This window comes from Manihot esculenta, chromosome 8, assembly GCF_001659605.2.
Source record: "Manihot esculenta cultivar AM560-2 chromosome 8, M.esculenta_v8, whole genome shotgun sequence".
Taxonomy (NCBI): Eukaryota; Viridiplantae; Streptophyta; class Magnoliopsida; order Malpighiales; family Euphorbiaceae; genus Manihot; species Manihot esculenta.
The window spans coordinates 36,998,246-37,011,535 of record NC_035168.2 but is presented as its reverse complement, the minus strand read 5'-3'; the positions used below and the strand labels follow the sequence as shown (position 1 = coordinate 37,011,535).

General features: G+C 31.7%; 3 protein-coding genes across 3 annotated transcripts; 2 read left to right on the top strand and 1 right to left on the bottom strand.

Annotated features, from left to right (window-relative positions):
* Positions 1 to 602: 602 nt before the first annotated feature.
* Positions 603 to 1,855, top strand: LOC110620672 (probable ribose-5-phosphate isomerase 3, chloroplastic). Its single transcript, XM_021764485.2, has one exon. The coding sequence runs from the start codon at positions 754 to 756 to the stop codon at positions 1,612 to 1,614; it is 861 nt and encodes a 286-aa protein (XP_021620177.1). The 5' UTR covers positions 603 to 753; the 3' UTR covers positions 1,615 to 1,855.
* Positions 1,856 to 3,078: 1,223 nt separating this feature from the next.
* LOC110620673 (mitochondrial import inner membrane translocase subunit TIM23-1) lies at positions 3,079 to 4,113 on the bottom strand. Its single transcript, XM_021764486.2, has one exon. The coding sequence runs from the start codon at positions 3,872 to 3,874 to the stop codon at positions 3,332 to 3,334; it is 543 nt and encodes a 180-aa protein (XP_021620178.1). The 5' UTR covers positions 3,875 to 4,113; the 3' UTR covers positions 3,079 to 3,331.
* A 3,055-nt stretch (positions 4,114 to 7,168) lies between these two features.
* On the top strand, positions 7,169 to 10,309 carry LOC110620670 (trihelix transcription factor GTL2). The gene is made up of 2 exons (XM_021764484.2): positions 7,169 to 8,253; positions 8,624 to 10,309. Exons 1-2 carry the CDS (start codon positions 7,826 to 7,828, stop codon positions 10,041 to 10,043), a joined length of 1,848 nt encoding a protein of 615 aa, XP_021620176.1. The 5' UTR covers positions 7,169 to 7,825; the 3' UTR covers positions 10,044 to 10,309.
* The last annotated feature ends 2,981 nt before the right edge of the window (positions 10,310 to 13,290 follow it).

The window sequence follows — 13,290 nt, the reverse complement described above, 5'->3', positions numbered from 1 at the left end:
TATATTAGTATTTTATTTAAATTTAAATTAATTAATGAAATCTTTTAATTAAATTTTATTATAAAAAAAATCTCTTTTTTTTTGAATCAATATAAAAAAAATCTCTTAACATTTAAATTATTTATATTGAAAATTTATCCAAAGTTAAGTTAATTTTATTTAAAAAAATAAATAATTAAAAAATCGTATCCTTTATAATTACAATTTATTGTTATTTATTTAATTATTATTAATCTATTTAAACTTAAATTGAAGAATCCTTGATTAAATTTTATAATAGAAGATATTTTTGAACTTTTAAATTCTGTTTATTGAAATTCTATTGTACGTTAAACTATTTTTTTTTAAATAATGAATTAAACAAAAAAATAATATATAAAAATATAAAAATTAGTATATTGTATTGAGAATCAAAATTTTACAATATATTATATTTAAAGATAAAATAAAAAAATTATTAATTAAATATTAATTGAATTGAATTAATATTATTATTATTAAATTCATAGAGTTTTTTATTATTTTTTTATTTTATAAAATCTATATTTTATATAAAAATGAGAATAGAGCAATTAATAAGATCATTTCAGCCTCCGAGTCCAATAGCAAGACCAACCAACCAACCAGAAGTTCTCATCTATCTTCTTTCCAAGCAAACATAAAACTGAAACCACACCACCAATCCAAACACAGCACAGCAACAGCCAAAAACCAACCTTTCGTTTCCTCTCTTCCATTTCCACCTCTTGATCAATGGCCTCCTTATCTCTCCTCTCCCCTCCCTCCACCTCCTCCTCCGCCTCCTCCTTCTGCCACAATTCATCTCCTCTCCTTTCCCTGCGCACCCGCTCGCTTACCATACGCACCCCCATCAAGACCTTCTCTATCAGAGCTCAATCCGCCCCTGTCCTCACTCAAGATGACCTCAAAAAACTTGCAGCCGACAAAGCCGTCGAATATGTAAAATCGAGCATGGTTCTCGGACTCGGCACTGGCTCTACTGCTGCCTTTGTCGTTGCTAAGATTGGAGAACTCCTAAAATCTGGCCAATTAACTGATATTGTTGGTATACCCACTTCAAAACGCACCGAAGAACAAGCCCTCTCTCTAGGGATCCCACTCTCAGTCCTCGATGATCATCCCCGTCTAGACCTCGCTATAGATGGTGCAGACGAGGTCGACCCTGATCTCAACTTAGTCAAAGGCCGAGGTGGGGCTCTCTTGAGAGAGAAAATGGTGGAAGCAGCGTCTGAAAAGTTCGTGGTTGTAGCCGACGAGACGAAACTGGTAACGGGTCTTGGCGGGAGCAAGCTCGCAATGCCGGTGGAGGTCGTGCAGTTTTGTTGGAAATACAATTTGGTGAGGTTGAAAGAGTTGTTCAAGGAAGAAGGGGTAGAAGCCAAACTAAGATTGGATGAAGCTGGCAAACCATATGTGACCGATAACTCCAATTACATCGTGGATTTGTATTTCGAGAATCCAATTAAAGATGCATATGCAGCTGGGAAGGAGATTTCGTCTTTTGAAGGAGTGGTGGAACATGGGCTGTTTTTGGATATGGCGACTGCGGTGATTATTGCTGGGAAGAGTGGAGTGGAGGTCAAGGCCAAGTGATATTTTCAAAGAAGGTAGTGACAAACTGAATCGATTGTCATCTGCTGCTCTGCTATTGTTGTTGTTAATTATTCTTTGTGGTGATTTTGAGCTCTTTTAGTGAAACATCTTTAGATGGGCATTGTCGAGGTGCTTGCTAGTATGCATTGTGGTTTATTGGGCAACATATAAGGACTTTGCTCAATTAGCATAGGAATGGAGATGTGAAAAAATGGGAAATGAATGAATTTTTTCATGCTTATGTTGTTCATGTGCAACTATATTGTTTTGACAGTCTTATGCATGGGATTCAAGAAATGAATTGCTTGCTGCAACATTTTGTACTCTGCTGCTTACTCTGTTTTTTATTCACTTTGGTAGTTATTCCATTGAGAGTAGTGCCTAAAGTAACATTGCCTTCCAAATGTCAAACTAATGATCTTATTCTTCACTGTTTTATTTGTGCTTCTACTGCTATGAGTGAGAAACGGAGAATTTCAAATGGGGTGAATCCTGAATGTCAAAACTCTTCTACCAGGAATTTGGTTTATTTGGAGTTCCTTTTTTACTTGTGAGTTCTAGTTCTTAGGAATGCCCTTCTGTCATCAATGGATTGCTTATAGTTTTTGGTATACACTTGCTAATAATTTCCTCAGCTGCTGTAGTAAAATTGGTTCCCTGGACTTGTTTCATACCAAACTAAGTAGGAAATTGGTTTCCTGGACTTGTTTCGTACCAACCTAACTAGAAACTCCGCAGAAAAAGTTCTCATTCAATTTCATTCACAACAAGCAACATTTTAATCAGCACATTCATCTATTCATTCTCCCATTATGCTGTTGCTCTACCACAAGTACACTAATACTTATTATCAAGATAACATGAAGGATGCACAATTACCTTCCAGTATGCCGGTTGGTGCTCTGCAACTTCTTTTCATGCATATAATCACACATGATTAATACCCTTAAAAAGCTTGTCGTGTAGATTGCACCAATGCAGAACCATCGAGTCTGAGAGCAAAAATTAAAACATGCTCCCATGTATATTATCTCTTGTATATTTGTTCCCATATAATCTTCTGTATCCAAAAATGGATTACTGAATGATGTTTTACTTACTGGTATCATCAAAACTGGAATAGAGTACATAAATATAAACATCTCCAACTAGTTGTCTCAAACATCATTCAATCTGTACTTTTCCAATTTGCAAGAACTGTTCTCCATTGTTGGATTCAATCCAGAATATGGCATATATCCTCTAGGTTCTTGTTCATTTCCAAAGTAAATACCAGCTGAATTCAGTATGTTCCTGCCCACAATTAAGATTACCTAAAGGAGAAGCCAACATGATAAAACTGAGAAGTTCAACCAACAAATCCAAATTTCCATCAAACAGAATTATTTCAGCAAGTGAAGAACATGAGACTACAAGATAACAATAATAATCAAATGCAATAACCACATTCTACACAAATGCATATGAAAGTAAATGGTATCACCATAATACATAGATTTTTAAATAACCAATAAGTTTTCCTAGCCTTCTCATAAACCACCAATTCAATAAATATAAAATAGAAAATCCCAAAATTTCTATCAATTATCAAACAGTGAGTTCAAGAAATGCCAAGTCGGCAAATTGGATTACAATGGACCGATATGTAACAAAAACATCTAATGAAATCATCTAACTTTGTCTATCAAACCGGCCCACAAAACAAACTTTTCAATTCTTATATGGGCACGTATCTCTTAACCACCTGCTTTCCCGCAACAGCAGCAGCCGCCGCAATTCCTCCAATGGCCCCTGCAACAGCCGCCGATCTAGGTCCCCTCGCCGCACGATAAATAGCCCCAGTCCCGAGCCCCGCGAGAGCCGTATTTAGCAAATCATCAGTGTCTCTGTAGTGAATCAAAGCGCTCTCAAGACCAGCAAACATCAGCCCCAAAACACCTAAATTGTTCCCAAACTTCCTACCCGTGTGTCCACCGGAGTTCAGAATCCTGTTGATCCGCAATTTCATGGTGTCACCAGGCTCAGCGGAGCGGATGCCGTCGAAAGAACCCTTAGCCCCCCCAATAATAGCTCCGGATAAGTAACCAGCTCCGGTGTAATATTGAAGGTTTTCACTCCAACTGCGGCGCTGATGTGCAGCTTCTTCATCAAAAAGGTACTCGGGAGAAGTAGGTAAATTATACAGGCTTTGAGCTGGGACGTTGTAGAGATCCTGATATGGGTGATATTTGTAGTACTTCTGATCGTTTGAATGATCCATCACTTACCTTTGTTGTTTGAAAGAAGGAAAAGAAGTTGAGATTTTTAATTTTGGCAGGCTCTAGAGGGAGAAAGGTAGGGTTTTGAGGATATGGGGTTGGAGTCACAGATATTCTGAGGCGGGTCAAAACGGAAAAGGTATGAAAACAACGAGAGAAGTCGAGAGAGGAGGCGAGAGCGAGAGGTTTCTAGGAAGAAGCCTGCCACATGTTCAGAATAGGGTTTAAGTTTCACGGTAAAGCAAGGGTTTTTCCGCTTTATACTAACCTTCGTTCAGTTTTGGCGGCATTAATACTGTTTTTTTTCTTTTTTTTTTCAATTTTTGAAATTTCATAAAAAAATGAGATTCTTCCGTAAAAAATAAATTTAACTGAACTATTCTTTTCAGAATGCAACCTTTCAATTTTAAAGTTTAATTTTATTAAAATTATAGATTTTTCTCAAAAATTCAATACAATAAAAATCTATTTTAAAATAAATTTGAGAATTTTAAGAATAAAAATAATTTTTATTATTGATTTGGTAATTTTGAAATAATATTTTTATTTTTCCTTTCACTATACTTAGCTAATAGATGGAGGAATATTGGCAGTTGTCGAAATTAATTCATTAATTATCTTAAGAATGAAAAAAATATTTTTTTTAATTTACTATATAATTTTTAAAATTTAATAAACTTTATAATTTAATCTCTACTTTTTAATAATAAATATTTTAATCGTTGTGTTTTTATTTTATTGATAAAATAATTTTTTATTACATTTATGATTAGTGAATTGTTATGAAAAAATAAATTCAAATTAAAAGAATTAAATTATTATAAATATTAAAATTATAAAATTAAATTATTAAAATTAAAAAGACTAAATAATTATAAAAAGTAAAATTTAAAATATTAAATTAATATAATTTAACAATAAATTTTAATAAAATGATTTTTGTGTTAACGTAATAAAATTTTATAAATTAAATTATTTTTTATTAAAATAATATTATATTATATATTTTATTAAATTTTAAAGACAATGTTATAAATTACTGATTTTTTTTTCTTAATCACATTATTGTGAAATTCATGTAATTTATGTGGCATTTTTTCTTTTAAAAAAATTAAATAATAATATGTAAATATAATTTAAAATTTTTTAAAAAGTGGGGATACTTATTGTCTTGGGGCTATGACTTCTCTAGCCACTATCTCATCTTATATATATATAGCTCTGGTTTGGTTGAAATAGTTTAATTAGAAACTTGAAATTTTCAAAAAGATGGGAAAATTGTATTAGTTTGATAATTTTTTTTTGGAAAAATTACTTTTTAGTCCCTCAGGTTTAACGTAATTAACACTTCTGTCCCTCTATTTTGGTGACCCAACACTTAAGTCCCTCACTTTCTCTTCCATCCAAATTCGCAGTCCTTCCATCCAAAATAGCCGTTTGGGACACGTGAATTGACAAAATTAACCCTCACTAAACCCAAACCCAAATACCCCTTCTTCTTCTTCTCCTTCTTCTTCTCCTTCTTCTTCCTACCATTTTCTACAACTTCTTCTTTTCTTCTTCTTTCTCCTTCTTCTTCTTCTTCATCTTCTTCTCCTTCTCCTTCTTCTTCCTACCCTTTTCTGCAACTTTTTATTCTTCTTAAGCATGAAAGAGAAAAAAAAAAAAGAAATTTCACATTAAGAAAAGGGTATTTCTGGAAAAAATTATCACCTCTCACTTTTGACTCTTTGACCAAACGGTTTAAATGGACGGAAGGACTACGAATTTGGACGGAAGAGAAAGTGAGGGACTTAAGTGTTGGGTCGCCAAAATAGAGGGACATAAGTATTAATTACGTTAAACCTGAGGGACTAAGAAGTAATTTTCCCTATTTTTTTTAATTTTCTGAAAGTTAAAGAATTTTTTTATTTTCTTAATACTGAGAAGTTATCCATTTTTTAAAAAAATAATACGTTTGAATTAAATAAAATTTATATAATTCGAATCGGAGTAAGGTAGAGTGGCATTTAAAAAAAAATTATTAAACGGGTCTAAAAGCCCAAATCACTTACAAGAATCTGATTTAAAAAAAAAAAACTCAGCCTATCCCTCAAAGCCCATCCACGGGTCCAAAGAAACAAAGAAATCCAGGCCATGATCGGGTTTTTCCGATTCGACCCATGAAAACAAAGAAATTCGAAACAATCATCGTTCATCTTTCAAAAACAGAGACCTCACCGGATTTACTAGGTTGAGAAAACTTCATAATGTAGGAAACCAGGTTACTGGACACGCAAATCTCCATGCTAAATGGAGAGGAAGAAGGTCAATGAATGGTAGACAAAGAGATGGAGACTAGAATCTAAACTATTGAGAAAAGAGTGAAAACTTTATCTCCTAGCAGAAGGGAGAAATAGAGAGTATCATGCCATAAATTCTGAAGATGTACAACACCATATCACAGCATTGGGTGAAAAAACCAATTAGTATGGTAAAATTTTTCGATAGGTTGAATTTAATAGATTAACGTGTAAATACTGCATAAATACAGTAATTCAAAGTGGCTGTGACGCAAAAGCTGAAAGCGCATTTTCAAAAGGAAAGAATATTGAACAGCTGTTTATATTATGTGTGAAGAAAGAGAATATTTCGATCCTATTGGTTGCAAAACGACAACGTATATTGCAGAAGACAAACGCACTTTTATTCCTCCCAGTGCGCAATCACATTCATAGACAGACAGTTTTGTGAGGTTGTCCCTTTGGACTTTTTGAACAGTGGAGTAGCTTTCACCCAAATTACCAATTGATCCTTCTATTATTACTCCAACACCACCTCACCACCCCTCAATATAAACCTAGCAACAAGGCAGCGTGTGTGTTGCACGTACCCCCATTTAAAGTTGTTCCCAATCCCATCACCTTGGATGGATAAAGCCTTCTTTTGGAGCAGAAGAAACCCTTCAAGCCCAGCAGGCCCATTCTTCCTCTCTCTTTCCATTTTTTATATCGCCATTATTGTTACATCTAAAATGTTCAAGTTTTCTTGTTCAAAGAAATTTCAAGTTTTTGGATAGCTCAGTTTCCAAATGTTTTAATTTTTAAACAGATTCATTAAATAATGGATTATCTATTAAATTTAAATTTAAATTTAACAAAATTGGAAAAAAAAAAAAACATTTAGAGATCATATCCTCAAGGGAAAAAGATCTTCCAAGAACTTTTGTTTGGAAGCAGAAAAGATGAAACCTTTTTGACCCAAAAAGTCGAATAGAAGAAAGCAGCAAAAAAAAAAGGAAGAAGAAGAAGCAAACCCACCTTTTCTTCTTCTTCTTCATCATCAAAATAATGTCAAAATTATGAAGGTAGCCATACACAACTACTGTAGGCCTGAGCAGCATGTGAAAACAATCTCCCATCTTTCTTCTTCTTCTTCCATCCCAGCCTTCCTTAATTAATTGGTCCCATTCTCTGCATGTTTTCACGTGTCCTGCCATCCCTCTTGCCGTTAATTACACCATCACGAGCATCAGCTACTGCATAGGATTCTTAAGGACCCCATGATACCTCCTCAAGCTATTCAATAATAAGTATCATTTTCTTTCTTGCTTATTCCCATTCTCATCCATGGCCTGTGCATTTTACTCTCTCTAATCCCTATTTTTAAAACATACCCATCTCCTTTTTCATTTGCTTTGATTGGACAGTGACTTCACTTTCCTCACAGGTGTGTCTTGGCTTCTATCTCCTCCCTTCCATGATAGGACAAAGTCCTTGATAAATGAGAGAGAGATAGAGAGAAGAGGTTGGTGCTGTAGTTTTGTGCATACAATTTTTTTTTTTTATTATTGTTTTTTGGGTTGATTTACAGTGAGAGGAGAGAAGGGGAAGTAAATTTAGATTAGAAGATAGACATCAGAGAGAGAGAAAAACACAAGCACAAAAACTCATACACACAAGCACAGCACAAAAATGTTTGAAGGAGTACCAGACCAATTCCATCAATTCATAGCTTCAAGAACATCACTTCCTCTCCCTCACTCTTTTTCACCTCTTCATGGCTCCTCTAGTACTAGTACTGCCACCTTCTCTAGTTTTGATCCCTACACTTCTCATCATCAACAGCTACCCCTGCACCACCACCACCACCACCACCACCAACAGCAGCACCACCAGCAGCCGAATTTCCTGCACCCATTACACCAAAGTTCACCACCTGCCAGTAAAAATGAAGATAAGGAAGAAAGCAACATGGCAGCTATAAATTTGGAGATTGTAAGAGAGAGATCATTGCAGGAATCGATCGATCCGTGGTCTAATGATGAAGTTCTTGCACTGTTGAGGATCAGATCTAGCATGGAGAATTGGTTCCCAGAATTCACTTGGGAACATGTGTCGAGGTACTTCAGTTACTTTAATTTGCGGTTCTCTTCATCTGTTCTTGTTTGGGAGTGCAAATGAAGACAAAACATGTCTATGCACAATCTTTTCAACTTTCTTGAAGTGAATTTTGCTGCAGCCGAAGCTAAGTATGATCGATGAAATAAGCTAAATCTCTTAATAAACAAACTTTCACCCCCAATCTCTCGTGTCTGGTCTAGGGATTTTCAACCATATCTTTGTATATGTGTGTGTGAGAGAGAGAAGAGAATTAAAGAAATCATTCTTGAATATTTAATACCCGGCTTCTAAAATGACGAAAATAAATGCTAATGATATGTAATCATGGCTTTTGTTTAATACTTCTACAAATATTTATTATGGGTATAGGAAGCTTGCAGAGCTTGGCTTCAAAAGAAGTGCAGAGAAGTGCAAGGAGAAGTTTGAGGAAGAAAGCAGGTACTTCAACAACATTAATTGCTCCAAGAATTACAGGGTGTTTGTTGAGCTTGAAGAGATTTACCATGGTGATAATCAAAACCCTCAAGGGATGGCTGTAGGAAAGAACAAAAAAATGGACGAGGCCGCTGAAGAAGAAGACAAGATGGAGCAGAACGTGGAAGAAGATTCAAGAATTGATCAAACAGTAGGAAACCCATCTGAAGGCAATGGAAAAGGGGTTGAGAAATCCAAGAACAAGAAGAGAAAAAGACAGAAAAAGTTTGACATGTTCAAGTGCTTCTGCGAAGATATTATAAGCAAAATTATGGCTCAACAGGAAGAAATGCATAACAAGCTTCTTGAAGATATGGTGAAGAGAGATGAAGAAAAGTTGGCAAGAGAAGAAGCTTGGAAGAAGCAAGAAATGGATAGGATCAACAAGGAGCTTGAACTTAGGGCACAAGAACAAGCTCTTGAAGGTGATAGACAAGAGAAGATAATCAACTTCTTGAAAAAATTCTCATCATCAACTGGTTCATGTATTGAAATTCTTCGAGAGGTAAATGCACAATATCTTCTCAAAGGAACCAACAGTTCAAATCCTTCTTCTTCATCTTCCTTGATGCTACAGCAAAACCCTAATCCAACTTCTCAAACCAATGACCAAAACAAACCAGAAACACCCATATCAATCACCATAGGATTAACGTCTTTAATGCCAGAAAACGTAGCATCCCTAAACCCTAGTTCAACACTCGGAGCCAGTTCATCTCCATCATCGCAAGCTCCTCAAACCCAGAACTCAAATTATCCCAATTTCCAAAGCAATCCATTGTCAACAGAAACAGTGCAAAAAAAGGCTACATCCAATGATAAGGAAGATCTTGGGAAGAGATGGCCAAAAGACGAGGTATTAGCTTTGATAAACCTAAGGTCCAATCTGTACAACAGTAATGAAGACAAAGAAACAACAGTAAAGGCTCCTCTATGGGAGAGAATCTCACAAGGGATGTCGGAATTGGGTTATAAAAGAAGTGCAAAGAGGTGTAAAGAGAAATGGGAGAACATAAATAAATACTTCAGAAAAACTAAGGATGTTAACAAGAAAAGATCTGTGGATTCTAGGACATGTCCTTACTTCGACCAATTAAACACCTTGTATAATCAAGGAACACTTATTATAGCACCCTCATCCGATCAGGGGCCACAAAAACTCCGTTTACCAGCTTCGCCGGAAAAACATTCGGCCTACAACACGCTAATGAGTTCATCCCAAAATGGGTATGCTAATTCAACACTGCATAATGTTGGTGATGAAGGTGAGAAAAATCTGGTTCATGATCAACCAGCTCTTGATTTTGAGTTCTAAATTTTGCAATTTTTATATGGATGTTTTTGGTGTGACAATAATAGACTAATAAGAGTTTTTTTTTTTTTTTTTTTTTTTAAATTTTTCCTTTTGGTTTGAGTAAAACGACATTAGATTGTCTGCGTGTATATATATATAATTTGACACTGTTTCTATTCATATCTTCAATATGAGGAGACATGTGAGGTTGTATTTTTGTGGGCACCGACAAAATCAGAAATTTAGGGTTAAAAGATTTCTGCTGAGATGTTATATTCATTTTACAATTTATTATGATTCTAATTTTCTATTCTAATTGAAATTTTCCTTTCCATATTGGGGAAAGACATTCTTTACAGCATTTTTTTCCCAAATAAATTGATACAATATGTGAAGAAAATTCGGAATCTTTATTTCTATCATTAAGGAAGGAATCTGTGTTCATATATATGTGTTATTTGGTTTGATGTTTATTTTTTTCTTTAAGAATATCTATTTTTATTAAATTTAATGGTAAAAATATTTTTTAAAAAAATAATTCATTTAAAACTTGAATTTTTTATATCTGTAGGGAAAAGTGAAGAAAATTAATTTAAACCAAATATTTAACCAAAATCTGAAAATGAAAATTGGATGGAAGGGTTGAGAAGGCTAAATAACAAAACCAAACAACGACAACACAAAACATGACATAATGTTTCTGTTGGAAAGGGTCCCACCACATGACCAACACACTGAATGTTTATATCTCTTAATATTTTTTTATATTATTATTTTTGTTTATAAAAAAAAAAATTAAAAAAAAAAAAAAAAGAAAAGAATAGGGGTGGTTTCGTCTCCTTGTCTTTATGGAGACACTAGTGACAAGTCTAACAGTGGGTCCCACGGCCTAGGGTGGGGATGCTGTCCGCCTGCTATCCATCTCATCTTTAATCTAATCCAAGCCGTAAAACCTGATGAACGGTAGTACGCTTGCACCACATCAACGTCAATGCTGACGCTGTGTAGTTGCCCTACACTATTTGTAGGAGCACAGATTATAAAGCTCAGATCAGCTGTGCATGTGCATGTGCATGGCTGTGAATTTGGTGCAGCGTATCGTATTGGGGTCCTCAAAATCCAACGACTCAGTCAGACCTTCGCTTCGCCTTCTTGAGACTGAAACAGTGTCCGTATCTTTCATGGTTTTGGGCCTCCGAATAACTTTTGGGTTTGGTAATTTAATTTCCACAATTGAGCCTTTATATTTTACATTTTCAATTATACTAAAAGTTTTATTAATTATTTAATTATATTAAATACAATTTAAATTTATATTAATACTTAGAATAATTATATGCCTATTAAAATCAAATTAAATTTTTATATTTAATTATCTTATATTTATAATAATAAATAATATAAATTTGTAGATAATTAATAAAAAGATAAAACTCTTTTTAATTATAAAATACATGGCAATCTCTTAATGTGTATTAGATGTTGAATTCAAACATTTTAATTTTAATACATTTATTTATAAAAAAACTATTTATTTACTAATAAACTTTAATTTAGTAATATTAAAATTATTTTTAAAATTTTAAGGTTTAATAAAAAATAACTATAAAAAAGATATATATCATAAGTCGTAAAAGTACTGAAATCACATATATAATATCAAATATGTTTTAAAATTATTATTTATTTTTTGAAACTATAATAATATATAAATTAATTATTATAATTTTATTTTATTTTACAATAATTTTTTAAAAGATCTCTTAATATTTAATAAAATTTGATATATTTAAAATAAATATAATTAAAAAATTAATAAAAATAATTATATTTTTTAATATGTATAAAAAATAAAATACATAAAAATTATGAAATTTATGAAAGTATTTATTATGACTTACACTTTCATTATATTTTATTTGTCTCACAATTTTTATTTTATTTTATATTTTTATTAATATTGAAAATATAATTTATTTTATTATATTTATTTTAAATATATTAAATTTTATTAAATATTAAAAAATATTTTAAAAATTTTATTAAAAATAAAATAAAATAAAATTATAATAATTAATTTATATATTATTATAATATAAAAAAATAGATAATAATTTTGAAACTAGAGAGTAATAATCACTCGTTACATACTCCTTACTCATTCCATCCTATAAATTTTATTCACCTTTCGTTTTTTAGATGTTCTAAATTATTATTTATTTTTTTATATTATAATAATATATAAATTAAAAATTATAATTTTATTTATTTTATTTTAAAAATTTTTTAAAATATCTCTTATTATTTAATAAAATCTAATATTTTTAAGATAAATATAATTGAAAAATTAATAATTTTTTTTAGTATATATAAAAAATAAAGTGAAAAAAAATTATGAAATGAAAATTTTTTTTATTTAAAAAAAATCCATCTACTTAATTTTCTTAATCATCCTAGGTTATGGAGTTGTAGTGTTGAACGTATTAAATATTGTCTTTGAAAAATGTAATACGCAAATAAATAAAGAGTTAAACGCAATGGATATATCTACTATAATTTTAAATATATAATTTAAGTTTAATTTTTAGAAAATTCATTTTCGAAGAAAAATATTAAATAAATTAGTCTTATTGTTCATCAAAATGGGATATAAAACAATATCCAACTAAACTTAAATGGTTAGATTATTATATTTTTAAATATATTATTTAAGTTCAAGTTTTAAAAATTCATTGATTAGAGAAATATTTAATAAATTAATTTTTATTGCTCGTAAAATGGGATATAAAAATATATAAATAAATCTAAAATAAGACTGTAGGTGGTAATTACGCTGCGCATTCGGTCGGTTCGATTCAAAATTAAACTGAATCGAATAAATTAAAAATTGAAATTTTAGTGTTTATGAAAATCAAACTGATTCGATTTTGGTTAGAAATCGAATCGAACTGAACCGGTCTGATTCAGTTCGATTCGGTTCGATTTGATTGGTTTTAATTTTTAATAATTTTTTTACTTTTTACACTTTATTTTTAGTATTTATAAGTTTAATTAAAATATTTTAATCTTAATATGATTTAATTTTTCTATATTATTAAAAAAATATATTATTATCATTAATCGGTTCGGTTCGATTTTTTTGATTTTTTTCTAATTAAAACCGAACCGAACCGAAATAATCGAAATTTCTGAAATTAAAAATCGAATCGAATCGAAATATATAAAAAACCGAATCAAAATTTTAAATCGATTCAATTCAATCAGTTTT